Source organism: Neovison vison, chromosome 6 (assembly GCF_020171115.1).
Source record: "Neovison vison isolate M4711 chromosome 6, ASM_NN_V1, whole genome shotgun sequence".
Lineage (NCBI taxonomy): Eukaryota > Metazoa > Chordata > Mammalia > Carnivora > Mustelidae > Neogale > Neogale vison.
The window spans coordinates 157,898,426-157,918,011 of NC_058096.1; the positions used below are offsets into that span (position 1 = coordinate 157,898,426).

General features: G+C 38.0%; 1 protein-coding gene across 6 annotated transcripts in view; it reads right to left on the reverse strand.

Moving 5' to 3' along the window:
* GOLGA4 (golgin A4) overlaps positions 1–19,586 on the reverse strand; it is a 138,531-nt gene that overhangs the window by 30,648 nt on the left and 88,297 nt on the right. For all 6 annotated transcript variants that reach the window (XM_044252700.1, XM_044252699.1, XM_044252701.1 and 3 more), the window contains 5 exons: positions 19,348–19,469; positions 18,846–18,976; positions 2,776–2,889; positions 2,609–2,629; positions 1,846–1,914 (listed from right to left, as the gene is read on the reverse strand). In XM_044252700.1, coding sequence (XP_044108635.1) covers positions 1,846–1,914; positions 2,609–2,629; positions 2,776–2,889; positions 18,846–18,976; positions 19,348–19,469 — 457 coding nt within the window. The remainder of the gene's footprint in view (positions 1–1,845; positions 1,915–2,608; positions 2,630–2,775; positions 2,890–18,845; positions 18,977–19,347; positions 19,470–19,586) is intronic.

Below are 19,586 nucleotides of genomic sequence, written 5' to 3' on the forward strand. Positions count from 1 at the left end.
ACAAATGACTAACAAGCAGATATTAAGATGTCCAACCTTAGTCATTAGAAAAATGCAAATTAAAACCATAATGAGATAGTTCATACCAACTTGTTGGTGAGGATGTGGAAAAACAAGAATCCTTATATGAAATCGTTGGTGGGAATGTAAAATGGTGCCACTATGTATTTTGGTGGTTCATCAGAAAAGCTGAAGATAAAATTACCAAATGATCTAACAGTTCCATTCCTGGGTATATACCCCAAAGAACTGCCAATAGGTGGTCAAATAAAAACTTGTACAGAATGTTCCTGACAGCACTATATGTAATACCCAAAAGGTAGAAATAATCCAAACATTCATAAACTGATGAATGAAGTATATAGGTATATCCTTATAATGAAATAATATTCAGCCATAAAAAGGAATAAAGTACTGATACATGCTACACTGATGAACCTTAAAAACACTGTGCTAAGTAAAATAAGCCAGATAAGAAAGGTTATGTTTTATGTGATTTTATTTATATAAAATACTTGTAAGAGGCAAATTTGTACATGCAGGAGTAGATTAGTGGTTGCCAGGAGGTAATGGGGAGTATCGCTTCACAGGTATGAGGTTTCCTTATAGGGTATGATGAAATGTTCTGGAACTAGATAATAATTTTCAAAACATTGTGAATGAACTACATGTCAATGAACTGTGCACTTTAAATTGGTCAAAATGGTCAATTTTATGTGTATTTCACGACCACAAAAATAACTAATACAAAAATTGCCATCCTAGCACAGTTTGAAGATTTGAGGATGCTATAAGAAGGGAGTTTTAAAGCAGTAGCCTTGAGAATGAATGAGAAAAGATAAACCACTGGGAAATAGAAAAAAAAATAAAGTAGCATTAGCACTTAGCATCTATATTTATGATTTAAAAAATATACATATAGTAAAAGTTTTCAAACATAATTGACCATAGAGAATATAGTACAATCCATACCCATATATATCTATCCATTACCTAATTTCAACAACTGTCAAGATTTTTGTATGTATGACTTTTAAGAAAACTGGAAAATTAGGGCACCTGGGTGCCTGAGTCAGTTAAGCACTTGACTCTAGATTTCAGCCCCGGTCATGATCTCAGGGCTGTGAGATCAAGCCCCATGTTGGGCTCTGCACTAAGTGGGAAAGCTGCCTGAGATTCCCTTTCCTTCTCCCTTTGTCCCTCCCCTGCTTGCATGTGTGCTCTCTCTCTCAAATAAATAATTTTTAAAACAAAACAAAACAAAAGCTGGAAAATCCCTAGAGATGTAACCTTCAAAGAGCCTGCTGACTTGTATCACTATTCTTCCAGAATTTGGAAAAAAAGACTACTGAAGATATGCACCACAGATTCACATACTGGTCTTTTCATGCTTATGCATCCTTCTAGACATATAAATACAGTACTATTTAAATCTAATTACTAGATAATATATGGATAAAATTTATTATATCAAGACAATTTAACTACTAGGAAAAAGTCGTAAAGATTATGTCAACAGATTTTCCCTCTGATAAAAACAAAAGCATCTTTTTTTTAAAACTTAAGTTATTGCAAATAAACACGTAATTTTATCCAAGATGTTAAACACTAGAAATAATAAGATGCAAATGTTCTGTTTAAATACATGTGATCATGAATTTAAGAGAAATCCTCCAGCAACTTCAGATTTGGAAATAAACTTTCTTATATAAGACAAAACTGCAAAGCCAGCTATTAAATGAGTATTATATCAGTTCATTTTTAAAAATTAGCTAAATGAGATCCAAGTACATAAGAACATAAATTAAGTCAGTTCAAAATAAAAGGCACCAATTAAACCTGTACCTGTTCTCTGAACTCTTGCTCTTTCAACTTTGAATCACTGATTAGAGTAGTCTTCTGTGCTAGTTGTGTCTAAAAAAAAAGAAGTCATCAATTTTCATATGGTTTCACTTATTTGTGGAGCATAACAAATAGCATGGAGGACATGGGGAGATAGAGAGGAGAAGGGAGTTGGGGGAAATTGGAAGGGGAGGTGAACCATGAGAGACTATGGACTCTGAAAAACAATCTGAGGGTTTTGAAGGGGCGGAGGGTGGGAGGTCGGGGTACCAGGTGGTGGGTATTATAGAGGGCACGGATTGCATGGAGCACTGGGTGTGGTGCAAAAATAATGAATACCGTTATGCTGAAAATAAATTTTTAAAAAATTTAAAAAATAAATAAATTTACAAGAGGTATAAATAAATAAATAAATAAACAAACAAACAAACAAACAAACAAGAAGTCAGATGTGAAATGCATATGGGTTTCATCATTGCCTGGTAAATTATCTTTGTTTTTAACTTTTAAAACACAAAATACTCCTGGGGCACCTGGGTGGCTCAGGTGGTAAATTAGCACCTGACTTCGGATCATGTCATGATCTCAGGATCCTGGAATTGAGCCCCACATTGCGATTCCTGCTCAATGGAGAGTCTTCTTGGACCTCTGCCCCTGTCCCACCCCCCACTTGTGCTCTCTCTCAAATAAATAAAATCTTTAAGAAAAAAACCCCTACAAAGTACTCCTGAAAATAATCTGTTTTCAGTCAAATTCAATGACTTACCTGTAACTCCATAATTGTTATCTGAAAAGGGAAAAGAAAAAAATGAGTATATACTACACTAAAGTCTATAAGAAACAATAAAGGAATAAAATGAAATAACAAGAAAATAAAAATTTAAGTGTTTTAGTCTTAAGAGAGTGGTAAGATTTCAGTCCAATTCCTCTCACTTTATCATTGCCAGGGCTCTCCTCCTGCTGCAGCCTTTCCTCGTACTTATTCCGTAGCTCCTCCAGCTGAGTCTGCAGATCCATTACTTTAGCAGTCATTTCTTCTTCACGAGACTTTAGGATAAAAAAAGAAAAAGTGCTAATGAACATAGCAAAAAGAACATCATAGACGCAATAGAGTATTGAGAAAACTACCTCTGAAGGAGAAACAAATACCTAAATATTTCTGGAGACACAAACCACTGTTTCTATTGTCATTTGCGACTATGCTCAAACACCTTCCTTCATGTACCACTTTTAACACAAGGCTGCTATTCCCACCATACTACTGCTCCCTCCCCAAGTCTGTCCCCACCCCATAAAGTCCATTAAGCAGTTTCTTCTCCCTTAAGCTAGGGTTCCCAGGCTTGACCATCAGGTATGTAACAGTTTGGTGACAGAACTTGAACACAGAACCTGTGTGTTAGGGACTCTGCCCTTCTCTACATTAGGATTTGATTTCCAGAAAATATCCATTAATACAAAGTAGGAGATACTGTTAGGCACAGCACTGATCAACCAGCCTGCAACTTACTGATCACAAGATATTGTGGAGGTTTATCTCAACCCTTCAGATAAGCTGTGTAACTGAGGAAATGATTCTTTGTCCTGGCTCAGCAAACCTGAACATCTATACATCTGTCCCCAAACCACACCAGTGGTTCTTTAAGGTAAAATGTTCAACTAAACTCTATTTTTGAAAAAAAAAAATATTGTGTAATGTATTAAAAACCATGTAATCTCTCCATTTGCCCTGAACTTTGCAAAAAAAAAAAAAAAAAAAAGACAAGCCTGCAAAAGTATATGTGACTTATTGGTCCAAAAATCCTACTTAGAAAATTTGGTATACAAATCATTTCTCTCTTCTTTTTTGACTGCCCTAGTAAAGGCTATTGCCCATTTTACATTTCTTCATTTATCTTAGTAACTGCCATGATTTATTATACAGAGCAATCCAGACCTCTTCTTGCTCTTATAAATCTTGTAATAACCTTTGTGCTAAAAGAACATTTGGAATTGGAATATTGATCAGATTGAGTAATGAAGACAGGACAAGTGTTTGCTGAGTAAGAGACTGAACAGGAAAAACAGCAACAAATGAGTATCTGATTTAACAGATGCTGACTTGACAGAACCAAGAAACATGATCCTCAAAAAACAAATATAGAGAGGCCCAATGACACAAAATAAGGCAATGAACCATAAGGACACTTAGAAAATATACTTTGAAATATCACTGGTCATGAAACTTAGACCAACTGAAAAAGAACAAACTCTTTCTGGCAACATAAGCAAAGCAAAGATGTCTAGTAACCAGCCTCCTTAGACATCTCCCCACTGAGGCTCACTTGGAGCCACCTCCCTGTTGAGGCCCACTTGTACCCAGCCTCCATTCCTAAAACACCATAAACCTCAAACTCTTGTAAATATGCTACTGCCCACAGTCTTGGTTTACAGTTTTCAGTCTACCATGGAATATCCTGTGTGGATGTCTTGTCAATGTGGTTTAGGCACCTTTGAAAGGATCACCTCTATACTTATTCAACTAGGCCCAGATTTTATATTATTTTATTTTATTCTATTTTGTTTTATTTTATCCTATTTTCTTTCTTTCTTTCTTTCTTTCTTTCTTTCTCTCTTTCTCTCTTTCTTTTGCTTTCTTTCTACTGATTGATTGATTGACTGATTGACTGGTGAAAGAACAAGGGGTGGAGGGCAGGGGGCAGAGGGAGAAAGAGAATCTTAAGCAGACTCCATACTGAGCAGGGAGCCAGACATGAGGTTCAATCTCACAACCCTGGAATCATGACCCAAACCAAAATCAAGAGGCAGATACTTAACCAAACTGAACCACCTGGTGCCCTTAGGCCCAGATTTTAACTGACAGTTAGCTATATCTGGCATTTCCTTTGACAGTTGTGGGATACCATCTGAATCAAGTCTGCTAAGAATTAGGAAAAAAAATCCCTTCTTCATTACTTCTAATTTAAGAAACACTTTTGTAAATTCCTTTGTTGTTCTTCTTGGAGGAGAAAAAAAAAACAGTATTGTTTACTTCAACGTAAAAACAATAAGGAGAACCAGTTAACCTGAATGTTAATGCACATCCATAGAAATCATGTTTGAAAAACTAGTTATTATGCCAAAGCCAAATCACTAAAATACAGTCAATGTCAAAGGAAACCAGTTTTGTATCTAATGTAGCAAGCTCTGAGCTGGGACCAGGCTATTACTTAAATTCACTTACATGAGTACTCAGCTCTTCCTTTGAGGTGTCCTCACTCCCTCTTCCCAACTGGATTCTTCCCAGCCCTACACGTCACCTCCCTCAAATTTACCAGTGTTTAGTATGTGACAAGTATATGGCTAGGTCTTCAAGGCTAGAGACGAATAACAAAATCCCTGTCTGCCAGATGCTTACAATCTAGGAGAAAGGGCATACACATTAATATTTCCCTACACACATATGCATATATGACAAAAATTCATGTTATAAGTGAAATAATGAATACAGATGAGTACCTAAAGAACTTAGGTGCAATTAATATTTAAGGGGTTCTAAAAAAAACTGTATGTTAAAACAATATGATACAGAAATGAATATTCAAGGGACGCCTGGGTGGCTCAGTTGGTTGGACGACTGCCTTCGGCTCAGGGCGTGATCCTGGAGTCCCGGGATCGAGTCCCACATCAGGCTCCCAGCTCCATGGGGAGTCTGCTTTGCTCTCTGACCTTCTCCTCGCTCATGCTCTCTCTCACTGTCTCTCTCTCTCAAATAAATAAATAAAATCTTTAAAAAAAAAAAAAAAAAGAAATGAATATTCAAAAAGCAAACTTTTGAGTAGAAAAGTGAAAAAGTAGAACACGTTACATTTTTGTTTCTGTTTACATAAGATACTGCAATATCATGAAAGAAACTAATCATTGATTTCTGGCTCAAGGTGGCAATACTTCTGAACTCACCTCCACCCATGGACACACTGAGTCTAAATATGGAACAATTTCCTCTTAAAAATAAAAAACAAAAAAGCCTGGCTGAGTGACAGCTACACATCAGGCAAATGAGAGAAAAAACCACAATGAAGTGGGTAGGAAATGCTAAGACACTACCTTCTCATAAATCCCATCCCCAGCATGACAACCAACAACTGAGAGGAACCTCAAACCCAGAATTTCTGAGGACCGAAAAGTTTGAAAGCCACATTGAGCATCCCAACTTTTAAGACATATATACTTGAGAGCAAGCCCCCCAGACATTTAACTTTGAAAGCCAAAAGGTTCACATCTTGATACCCACAAAACACTAATCAGATCACTAATCTGAGAAGCCACTCTTTTTTTTTTTAAGATTTTATTTATTTATATGATAAACAGAGATCACTAGTAGGCAGAGAGGCAGGCAGAGAGACAGAAGGGGGAAGCAGGCTCCCTGCTGAGCAGAAAGCCCAATGCGGGACTCGATCCCCAAACCCTGGGATCATGACCTGAGCCAAAGGCAAAGGCCTTAAACTACTGAGCCACTCAGGCACTCAGGCACCCCCTGAGAAGCCACTCTTAAAGGGTTCCTGTGCCTGGATTCAACCACACCAGGGCCCAGTGAAGAGGTGGCCAACTGCATCCAGACTTCAAGTGAAGGAAACTCACCTACTTCTATTAAAGCATTGGTCTGAAAAGCAGACATCTAATTTAACACACACACCTAGGACCCTGCCCTCTCTGGGGACACAGACTGGCGGGTGCCATTTTGCATGCTCCTTTTGACACATTCCAGAGCACTAGTATCTCCCAGAAGGGAGCTTTTACAGGCATCTGGTGCCCTGATTTTTGCAGCTGCCATCTAGGAGTACACCTCTTAATCACATGGCTCTGGAGGTCAGGGGAGCTTGTGTTCCTAATAATTAATAATATCACCCAGAAAGGAGCTCAAATCTTCATCTGCTGTCCCAATTTTTGTAGCTGCTGCCAGGGAACACAGCTATACTGGCTCTGGTGGACAGTGCCCAAGGATCCCATAGGGCTGTAACCAACAGAGAAAAAGTTCTTAAATAGCTAACCACATCAAGAGACAATAGACACAGGAGTTCAGACTTTGTGTGAAGGAGACCTCTTGGTTAATCATCATGACTGGCCTAAGGGGAAGGCTGCTACTGAAACATGCACCTAAATGCAGAATGTAATCCTTTCCTCAAGTCGTCTTTGAGCTCACCCTCTGCCATACTCCAGAGCATCAGTGTCTCCTGGAGGGGAACTTTACCCATATCCCATGTCCTGATTTTTGCCACTTACTGCCCAAGAGACACCCCTTGATCACCTGGCCTTGGTGGCCGAAACAGTTTGTATTCCTGGATCCCACAGGACTATGGCAATTGGAGACATGGTTCTTGGCAGACTACCAACCCCTGGAGTACTACATAGACAGTGGATTGAAGTGTAACGTCCCCCCAATCTTTCTGTAAAGGAGGCCTCTTTGCTTGTCTTGGAACTTGGCCTGAGGGGCAGGCTTCAGGTTTGGCACAAGTTTTGTGGCCTGTGGAGCTGCTCTCAGGGAACAAAGGCAGCGGATGCCACCATGGTGCTCTCCCTTCCTCTGCCTTGCTCTAGCTTGCCAGTATCACCCAGAAAAGAGCTCACACTTTCATTTGGAACCCTGATTTTTGTGACCACCATTCAAGGTACACCTTCAGATTCCCTGCCTCTGGTGGCCTGCAGGGCGTACACTAGCTTGCAATCCCACAAGACTATATATGTTTGCATATTTTTAAAAGTTGATGCCTGAGGGTCTGGCTTCCAATCAGCATGAATCTAGGTGCTGAGATCCTTCCTTCTGAACTACTGACAGGTTGGTAGCACAACCTCAACTACTGCAAACTATTAAAAACATAATATGCTGCTTGGACAAGCATAAAGGTTTAAGAGACAACCAAAAGCTGAGGCAGGGTTGAACAATAAGGCTTATCTCCTACATGAGGCCAATCCTTCAAGACTGAGAGAGGCGGCTGTTGCAGCTACTGTATAATCACTTATAAAGCTAGATGGAAGTTAAACAAAAGTAGTAAAAATAATTATGATTACAATAATGAATTAAGGAATACACAAGATAAGGGTGACTGGGTGGGTTAGCCGGTTAAGTGGTTGTCTTCAGCTCAGGTCATGATCCCAGGGTCCTGGGACTGAGCCCCGCATCAGGCTCCCTGCTTGGCGGGAAGCCTGCTTCTCCCTCTCCCACACCCCCAGCTTGTGTTCCCTCTCTCACTGTCTCTCTATCAAATAAATAAATAAATCTTTAAAAAAAAAAAAACAAAAAATATAAAATGTCAAGGAGTGATTGTAATGTTGAGTTTTACAATGGGATCAAACTTAAACTGTTATCAACTTAAAACAGACTGTTATAAGTTGTTCTATGTAAGCCCCATGGTAACCACAAAGCAAAAACTATAATAAATACACAAAAGATAAAGATAAGCACACCACCAAAGAATGTCATCGAAATATAAAGAAAACAGGAAAAGAAGAATCAAACAGAAAGAACTACAAAAACAGCCAGAAAACAATGAACAAAATGGCAACAAGCACATATTTATCAGTAACTACTTTAAATGGAAATGGACTAAATTTTCCAATCAAGAGATTCAGAATGGCTAAATAAGTTAAAAACAATACCCATCCATATGCCACCTGCAAGAGACCAGTTAGATGTAAGGACACACTCACTGCAAGTAAAAGGATGAAAAAAGATATTCCATGCAAATGGAAACAAACAAACAAAAAAGCCAGGGTAGCAATACTTTTATCAAAGTAAGACTTCAAAACAAAGACTGTAAAATAAGAGACAAAGAAGGATATTACATAATGATAAAGGGGTCAACCCAATAAAAAAAGACAAAACATTTAAAAATATTTATGCACCCAACTTATGCACCCAATATAACAGACCTAAAAGGAATAAGAGACAGCAATGCAATAATAGTAGGGGACTCTAAACCCTACTCACATCAATGGATAGATCACCCAGGCAGAAAATCAGTAAGGAAACAATGGCCTTAAATGACATCTTAGACCAAATGAACTTAACAGAAATATACAGAACATTCCATGCAAAGCAACAGAATACACATTCTTCTCAAGTACACACAGAATATTTTCCAACATAGATCATATATTAGGCCACAAAACAAGTCTTAATAGAGTTAGGAGACTGAAATCATATCAAGCACCTTTTCCAAGGACAACAGTATGAAACTAGAAATTAATTACACAAAGAAAACTGGAAGGCACAGACAGCACTAGGAATAGAGTCAACAACAGGATTGTATGTTGATAGATGGTAGCTACACTATGGTGGGTGTAGCATAACATATAGAGAAGCTGAATCACTATGGTGTATACCTGAAACTAATGTAGCATTGTGTCAACTGTATGTAAACAAAATTTAAAAAATTTTTTAAAACCTCACCCCTCCCCACACACAAAGAAAACTGGAAAATTCACAAATATGTGGAGATTAAACAACATGCTACTGAACAACCAATGGGTCAAAACAGAAATCAAAAGAAAAATTTTAAAGATCTGGAGACAAATAAAAATGGAAACAGAACATACTAAAATTTATAGGATGCAGCAAAAGCAGTTTTAAGAGGGAAGTTCATAGCAATAAATGCTTACTTCAGGAAATGTGAAAATTCTCAAATAAACAACCTGAGTTTACACATACCCCAAGGAACTAGAAAATGAGTGAATGAAGTCCAATGTTAGCAGAAGAAAGGAAGTAACAGATTAGAACTAAAATAAATGATATAAAGATTAAAAACACAATAGAAAATTGATCAATGAAACTAAGAGTTGGTTCCCTAAAAAGATATACAAAATTGACAAATCTTTTTCTAGACTCACTGAGAAATAAATAAAGAGGATTCAAATAAATGATATCAGAAATCAAAAGGAAGTTGTAACTGACAGCACAGAAATACAAGAATCATTAAGACACTACATTAAGAATCATTAAGACACTACTCCAATATTAACAAATTGGAGAACCCAGCAGAAACATTCCTAAAAACATTCAACCTACCAACACTAAATCATGATGAAGTAGAAAATCTGAACAGACCAATTACTGGTAATGAGATTTAATCAGTAATCAAAAACCTCCCAATAAATAAAAGTCCAGGACCAGACAGCTTCACTTTGAATATACTGCACATTCAAAGAAAAATGCCAACCTTTCTTAAACTCTTCCAAAACCAGAATGAACTATTCCAAACTCCATTTAAAAGGCCAGCATCACCCTGACACCAAAACCAAACAAAGACACCACACACATATGCAAAAAATACAGGCCATAGTCTAATAAACATAAACAGAAAAAATTCTCAACAAGGTATAGCAGACCAAATTCAGTAATAAATTAAAAGGATCATATGCCATGATCAAATGGGATTTATTTCAGGGATTAAGGATGTTTCAACATTTGTAGGTCAGTCAATGTGATACACACTAACAAAATGAAGGATAGAAATCATATGATTATCTCAATACATGCCAAAAAAGCATTTGACAAAATTCAATAACAATTTATAATAAAAACTCTCAACAAAGTGGGTACAGAGGAATGTAACTCAACAGAGAAAAGGCCAAATACGACAAGCCCACAGTAAACAAAGAAAAGCTGAAACCTTTTCTTCTAAGATCAGGAACAAGACAAGGATGCCCACTCTAATCACTTTTATTCAACATAAAATTGGAAATCCCAGCCAGAGCAATTAGGCAAGAAAAATAAATGAAAGGCATCCAAACTGGGAAGAAGGAAAGAAAGCAGTAAAACAGTCACTATCCACAGAGTACATATTATATATAGAAAATCCTAAAGACTCCATCAAAAACTTGTTAGAACCAATAAAATAATGAGTTGTAGGACAAAAGGCAATATACAAAAATTTACTGCATTCCTATACACCAATAAATAAACTATCAGAAATTTAAGAAAATAATCCCAATAATCACAATTGCATCAAAAATAATAAAATACTGGGGCAAGTGCCTGGTGGCTCAGTCGGTTAAGCAACCAACTCTTGGTTTTGGCTCAGGTCATGATCTCAGGGTCATGAAACTGAGCACCCCATCAGGTTCCATGCTCAGTGAGTCTGCCTGGGATTCTCCTCTCTTTCTGGCCCTCCCCCACTGTTTGTGCACTCTCTCTCTCAAATGAATAAATAAATCTTAAAAAAAAATAAAAGAATACATAAGAATAAATAACCAAGGAGGTGTAAGACATGTACTCTGAAAACTATGAGACATTGATGAAAGAAATTGAAAAATACAAAATAAATGTAAAGAGACTCTGTGCTTATGGACTGGTAGAATTAATACTGTCACATATCCATCCTACCCAAAGCAATCTACAAATTCAAGATAATCCCTATCAAAATGCCAAGGGCATTTTTCACAGAACTAGACAAATAATTCTAAAATTTGTAAGGAACTGGAAAAGAACCCAAGTAACCAAAGCAATCATGAGAAAGAAGAACAAAGCTGGAGGACTCCCTGATTTCAAACTGTTTTTGCAAAGCTATAGTAATTAAAACAGTATGGTATTGGCATAAAAACAGATGAGAAGATCAATGGAACAGAATAAAGCCCAGAAATAAATCCATGCATATATGGTCAATTAATTTACAACAAAGGAGCCAGGAACATATAATGGGGTAGAGGATAGTCTCTTCATTTAACTGTGCATAGAAAACTGGACAGCCAGGGGCGCCTGGGTGGCTCAGTGGGTTAAAGCCTCTGCCTTCGGCTCAGGTCATGATTTCAGGGTCCTGGGATCGAGCCCCGCATCGGCCTCTCTGCTCAGCAGGGAGCCTGCTTCCCTTCCTCTCTCTCTGCCTGCCTCTCTGCCTACTTGTGATCTCTGTCTGCCAAATAAATAAATAAAATCTTTAAAAAAAAAAAAAACTGGACAGCCACATACAAAAGAATGAAACTGGACTACCATCACATACCATACACAAATTAACTTCAAATGGGGTGCCTGGGTGGCTCAGTCATTTAAGCATCTGCCTATGATTCAGGTCATGATCCTGGATCCTGGAATCAAGCCCCACATCACAGGGAGCTCCCTGCTCCCCAGGGAGCCTGTTTCTGCCTCCCCACTTCCATTCCCCCTGCTTGTGCTCTCTCTCTCTCAAATAAAATCTTTTTAAAAAATGGATTAAAAATCTGAATGTAAGATGTAAAACCAAAGAATTCCTCCAAGAAAACAAAGGCTGTAAGCTCTCTGACACAGGTGTGGCAATGGTTTTGAATCTGACACCAAAACCTAAATAAACAAGTGGCAATACAACAAACTAAAAAGCTTCTTGATAGCAAAGGAAACCATTAACAAACTGGAAAGGCAACCTATTAAATGAGAGAAAATATTTGATCTGGTATTTTGATAAGGGCTGATATCTGATAAAGGGCTAATATCCAAAATATATAAAAAATCCATACAACTCAGGCAAAAAGAAAAAAATCATATTAACAAATGGGCAGAAGGGGGCGCCTGGGTGGCTTAGTAGGTTAGAGCCTCTGACTTCAGATCGGGTCATGATCCTGGGGTCCTGGGATTGGGCCCCACATCGGACTCTCTGCTCTGTGGCGGACTTCTTCCTCCTCTCTCTCTCTGCCTGACTCTATGCCTACTTGTGATCTCTGTCAAATAGATAAATAAAATCTTTAAAAACAAAAATGGGCAGAAGACCTAAATAAACATTTTCCCAAAGACCAACAGGTCCATAAAAGGATGCTCTATATCATTACTTACCAGAAAAATGCAAATCAAGACCATAATGAGACAATCTCCTCACAGCTGTTAAAATGACTATTATTTTTAAAAAAAAGCAAAAATTGAAATAATGAGTGCTGATAAAGATGTAGAGAAAAGGGAACCTTTGTGCACTGTTCGTGGGAATGTAAATTGGTACAGCCACTATGGAAAACAGTGTGGAAGTTCCTCAAAACATTAAAAATAGAACTACCATATGATCCAGCAATTCCACTTCTGGGTATTTATCCAAAGAAACAACAACACTAACTCAAAAAGATATAGGTACCCAATGTTCACTGTAGCACTATTTATAATAAATAGCCAATATGTGGGAACAAACTAAGTGTCCATCAGTAGATGAATGGATAAAGAAATTATCATATCCACACACAAATGAAAGGATAAAGAAACTGTTACACATATACACAGAGAAATAACATTCAGCCATAAGAAAGAATGAAACTTTGCTATTTGTGACAACATGGATGGATTTCAAGGTCATTACGCTGAATGAAATAAGTGAGAGAGAAAAACAAACACTGTAATGATCTCACTTATATGTGGAATCTAAAAGTAAGTAAGTAAAATTTAAACATCAAACTCACAGATTCAGAGAACAGATTGGTGGCTGCCAGAGGTAGGGCATGGGGAGGTGGGAGAAATGGATGAACTGTTTTTGTTTGTGTTTTATTTAAATAAATGGAATGTTTTTAAAAAGAGAAGAATGGGGCACCTGGGTGGCTTGGTTAAGTGTCCAACTCATGATTCTGGCCCAGGTCCTGATTCTCAGGGTCATGGTAGTTGAATACCGTGTCTGACTCCACTCTAAGCGCACAGTCTGCTTGAAATTCTCTCTCTCTCTCTGCCCCTCTCCCTGCTCAGGCACACTCACTCTCTTTCTCAAATAAATAAAAATCTTTTAAAAAGAAGAGAGAAAAGAAGAATGGTTACCTGTGGAGAAAAAAGGGGCAAGATGTAGAATACAGAAAACAGGAATGGGTTTTCATTACAGAACATTCTCTATACTTTTTAATATTATTTTGATCTTTAAATTGTATGAAAAGATTTTATTCAAAAATTGTTTTCTAAATAAAAGTTAAACTGAAATCTTATTTTTTAAAGCCCAAATTTGAGAAATGGTAATAACTTAACTTACTAATTCACAAAGCTTGAGAAAGTGCTCTTTAGGCACACAGAAAAGCATAACCAAAGGTAAAATAGGATAAAGAACAAGCTGAAGTTGAGTTCGTCTAGCACCAAATGAACTGGAGGAGGTATCACTGGGACAATGGGAAGCTGAAGGTATTTAAGAGAAGTGGTATGATCACATTCTCATTTCAAGACAGAAACTACCTCTGACGAGAAGAGATGGATACTTTAGGGAAAAACCAGCAGCAAAAACATCAGCTGGATAATACAAAAGACCAGACCAAATGGAAGATTAGCAGTCAGAGAGTGGCAATGATAGTCAGACAGTGGCAACAGTAGCTGCGCTTAGAGGAGAGGAACATGCAGTATGACTCAATGAAAACTATGTTCTGAAGAGTCTACTCTATGTTGGCTATTGTGTTGGAGGTATATAATTATACAGATACAGATGATTTCTCTGCCTAGTAAATCAGGGAAGACAAACAGATTTCAAGCCTAATAGGTGTGAGGATGCATATGTGTGAGGGGCTGAGAAAGAAAGAGGTATGAATCAAGGATGACAAAAGTCACCAGTATCTTCAAATGGGGGAAGTAGTACCTAAGACAGTAAAGGCAGGAAAATGAAAACGTCTCTGTGTTCCACTATGCTGCTATTAGCAAATCACAGAATTGTTTTAAAGGATGACAAAAACACAACACTCTACAATGTCATCATTCAGAAAAATCATCTGATAACAGCTTTCCAGAAGGTGAAAATACACCACTGCATAAAACATACAAACCCCACAGGAAACTCAAATTCTCGAGATTTTTAAATGGAAGAATGGTAGAGAATATCTCAGAATCAAAGGAATATAGCATTTGATAAGAATTGCTAGTATCTCTTTTAGTAACATTGGTACCTTTTTTTTTTTTTTTAATTTTTTTTAAGTAGGCGCCATGTCTAGCATGGAGCTCATTGTGGGCTCAAGCTCACGACCCTGAGATCAAAACCTGAGCTGACATGGAGTTGGACACTTAACCAACTGAGTGACCCCGGCACTTTGGTAATATCTGTACTTTTACTTTTTTTTTTAAAGATTTTTATTTCTTTCTTTATTTGACACAGAGAGAGAGAGATCACAAGTAGGTAGAGAGGCAGGCAGAGAGAGAAGGGGAAGCAGGCTCCCCACTGAGCAGAGAGCCCGATGCCAGGCTCAGTCCCTGGGATCATGAGCTGAGCCATGAGATCATGAGCTGAGCCAAAGGCAAAGGCTTTAACCCACTGACTGAGCCATCCAGGTGCCTCATATATGTACCTTTAAAAAGAAATTCTTCAAGACAGAGTTTGTATTTGGAGTTTTCTGATAGGAACTGCCTATTTATCAAAGTCAGACCTAGACCTGGCAGTTAAAAGTCTGAGGCCACACCGTCTAACAGAGTAGCCATAGGCCATCCCAGAACTGTGGTTATGAGCACAGTTAGCTAATCCACACTGATACGGGCTGCAAACATAAAAACATACCGAAACTTAAAGAAATAATCCATATGTAATTTTTATATTGACCACATACTGAAATGATAATATTTTGGATATCATGTGTTAACATATTACTATTAAAATTAAGTTCACATACTAAGTCAGAGAAAGACAAATACCAAATGATTTCACTCATATGTGGAATTTAAGAAACAAATGAGCAAAGTGGGGTGGGGGAGGAGGGAAGGAGGGAAAGAGAAAGAAACCAAGAAACAGACTTTAACTATAGAGAACAAACTGCTGGTTACCAGAGGGGATGGGTGAAATAGGGGATAGGGATGAAGGAGTGCACTCTCTGCAATGAGCACTGGTGTTGTAGAGAAGTGTTGAATCACTATATTGTACACCTGAAACTAGTATTACACTGCATGTTAACTAACTGGAATTTGAATAAAACCTTTTTAAAAAATTAAATTCACCTGTCTTTTTCTTTTCTTAATGATACTAGAAAATGCTAAATTACAAATACGGCTCAAATTTGTGGCCTGCATTCTATTTCTAATGGACAGTGCTGGTCTGAGGCACAGGAAGGCATTTTGGAGAAGAGGCCACCCAACTCCTTCCCTCACCCTCTAGTTCCCTGTCCCCAAGAGAGAAACTCAGAGGATCATTCCTTTAATTTCCCTAATGTACACCCAATTTTCAAGGAGGAACCAAATCACAGGTTAACGTTCTTATCTGCCTCCCTGTTTCGACACCCTTCTATCAACAGAGGTCTGTCATGACCTTGGAAAGTCTTTTGTCTGCTACTCCACACATCCAGAGAAAGAGAAGTTGTTCACAAGAGGGAACATGCTAGCTGTGGCACAGTTCATCCCCTGCAAAGGAAGCTCCCTGACTTACTTATCCATGATAAAGAACTACTGCCTTCCCCAGGTTCCTTTCTTAGAGAGAAGTCTTTATAATTATATAAAGCTAATGAAGGGTCAGTGCCCTCCCACTCACTGTGAAGTTTTAGATAAATCACTTAACTATGCTGAACTGGGGGGGACAAGATGGCGGGGTACTAGGAAGAGGCGTCTTTTCAGCTGGTACCCCAAAGTGAGCTGATTACCTACCAAAGAATTCCGATCACCCATGAAATCAGCCTGAGATCAGAATTATACACGTCTGGATCTCTACAGGGGCAGAAGACGCCAGTGAGCAGGAAAAGCGGAATGGGAACAGCGGACTGATATCGGAAGATAAACAAAAGGGGGAAGGAGCCACCAGAGGCGACCGTTGGAAAGTAATACCCCAATACGAGCGAGAGTGCCCTGTGTCTGGGGACCAGCATTAACTTGGAGACTGGTTGAAAGCACTCCAAAAGAGCAAAGGATCGCGGGGACAAATTGTGGGAATCGGATGAATGGATAAGGAAGATGTGGTCCATATACACTATGGAGTATTATGCCTCCATCAGAAAGGACGAATATCCAACTTTTGTAGCAACATGGACGGGACTGGAAGAGATTATGCTGAGTGAAATCAGTCAAGCAGAGAGAGTCAATTATCATATGGTTTCACTCATTTGTGGAGCATAACCAATAGCATGGAGGACAAGGGGCGTTAGAGAGGAGTAGGGAATTTGGGTAAATTGGAAGGGGAGGTGAACCATGAGAGACTATGGACTCTGAAAAACAGTCTGAGGGGTTTGAAGTGGCGGGGGGGTGGGAGGTTGGGGTACCAGGTGGTGGGTATTATAGAGGGCACAGCTTGCATGGAGCACTAGGTGTGGTGAAAAAATAATGAATACTGTTTTTCTGAAAATAAATAAATTGGGAAAAAAAAAAAAAGAAAAAAAAAGAAAGAAAGAAAGAAAAAAAGAATCACCATATGTAAAAACTAACCTATCACACAAATTGTTTAAACAAATTTATTAAGAGCTTACTATGCCTGGTACTATCTTTTTGTTGGGGTAAATGTGACAAAGCCCCTGCATTTATAGAGCTTACATTCTGGTGACATGCAAACAGTGGTAGTTATTAATAAGAAGAAAGCTTAAAAAAATACATGGAATTAAGAATGCCAAGGACAGGTGGGGTGCCTGGGTGGCTCAGTTAAGGGTCTGCCTTTGTCCTAAGTCATGATCTCAGGGATCTGGGATCAAGCCCCATGTGGGGCTCTCAGCTCAGTGAGGAGTCTGCTTCTTCCTCTTCTGCTGTGCTCTCTTTCAAATAAATAAAATATTAAAAAAAAAAAAAAAAAAGAAAATCATAAGGAAGAGAAAATACATTTACAGGGCTGTACTATAAAAACGTCTGCATCTAAGTGGACCTGCGCAGTTCAGACGTGTGTTGTTCAACGGTTAACCGTATATTTATGGCAATTACCTTTTAGTGCCAGAGTTACAGATTATGACTACTTCCTGTAAATTTTTTATGCTGCCTAAAATTTATTTCATGAGAATAATATTTTTTACAATAAAAAGCAATCTTTTATAAAAAAACAAAAAAAAACTATGCTGAACTGGCTTTGCCTTTGGCAAAAGAAAGAAAAGAAAAAAGAAAAGGAAAAGAAAAGAAAGAGAAAGAAAGACCAAACTAACTTTAATGTACCTTCCAATTCCAACATTCTCTAATCATTTAAGGAATAACAGTTGTTTTAAAGCTCCACACACATACAATCTACAGAAGTATAAGAAAATGTAAGTAAAATTATTCAAACCTTTTCATAATAAGATCTAAAGTTCAAAAATTATACAAAGGTGGCATTTCTATGCATGTGCCTTATCCTGGAATTCCGGCCTTTTCAATTACATTTAAGATAATTATTATAAGACCCTGTTCCTGGCTCAGACTTCTATTGCTGCCATAGTCTGTTGAGGCATGATTCTCTGATTTATGTATTCTTAATCATCAAATGCTTCCTGGCATATAGTGAAATAAGGCTTGGAGTAACTAAAGAATCTGCATCCCAATATAGCAAACTTCACGCTGCTTTACATTTGAAAATTTTCTGAGTCCAAAATACTCACTGGCATTCATGGCTTATCTTGACAAACAACAATGGCAATGGTAATCCACCACTAGTAGAATAAACAAAAGCTTCACTAAATAAAAAGATTTGGCTGGTGCATTCCATTTTTCCCTGTCTTTTTGTCTCTTAAGAGCAACAAAAACTGTAAAAATTGGGTTTGGATGGAGTAAAGTTAACTGGCCTTCCTGGAAAGAACCCAGGTAGGTGGCCACGTTCAACACATTAACTGTCCCACTGCTTAGACTTCACCCAACCACAAGTTTCCAATTCTTAGTCTGGTTCTCTTACAATTTAGTCTGACTGAGAGAAAGACGAGAAGAGAATCCATTCTTCCTCTTAGAAACTCACTGTTGCTTCAATACCTGCCAAGTAGACTGAACTGCTGGGTTAGCAGAATCTGATCAGGAAACTATGATCCTGGCAGAAATTAATCAAACTCCTTATAAATATGCATAGAGTGCAAATATTAAATTTGGGTAATATTGAGCCAAAACAAAACCCTCTACATTGTAAAAGCAGGAAATCTGACAGCCCAATCTTTGGCACCACCATGAAATCCAGCACAGCTAAATTTCAAAAAAGAGAAATAAAATAAGGTACATCAAGGATTTCTTCATATCTTTTGGCTGTTCTTTGTAAATCATCTTCCTTCTCCGCAATTTTTTTATATAACTGATTTGTCTCTTCCTGATGGCTTTCCAAAAGTTCAGCTTCCACTTCCTGGGCTTTATCTAATACATAAAAAAATGGACACATACAAGAACATACATTAGGCAACCATTAGTATCTATATCACAATTTCAGTTCCAAATTAAATTCGATAAAAATCAATTGGTCATATGTACCCTTTCACAGAGCAGAAATGTCTTTATAAGGCAATTAATTAGCTAATATTTCAGGTTCTTTCAACTCACTCCTCCTCTCCTAAAGGCAAGCTACTGCCAGGAAAGCACAGGTTCCTATTAGAAAAATTTCTTAGACAGGAATCATTTTTTTCTCCAGTTTAATTACTTTAAGCACTTGGCACTGTGTGAAAACAGTAAGTTTAAAGTATAAATAGTCTCTGCTGATTCTGACTTGTTCTTTACTGAATTTGACTCACCAATGGTTTCTTTTATGGTCATTTCCAGCTCCTGCTCCTTTTGTGCCAGCTGTGTATGGAACTCCCTCATCAGCTGTTTTAATGTAGAATTGTGCTTCAACTCAAGATCTTCCTGCTCCTGTCTGCGTAACAAAAATATAAAGAGCTAACTGTTGTCAAACACAAAACAAGACGCACAGTTACCTAGTCTTCACAACAGTGCACGTAAGATCTCACTGGTTTAAAAACATGTTTAAGGG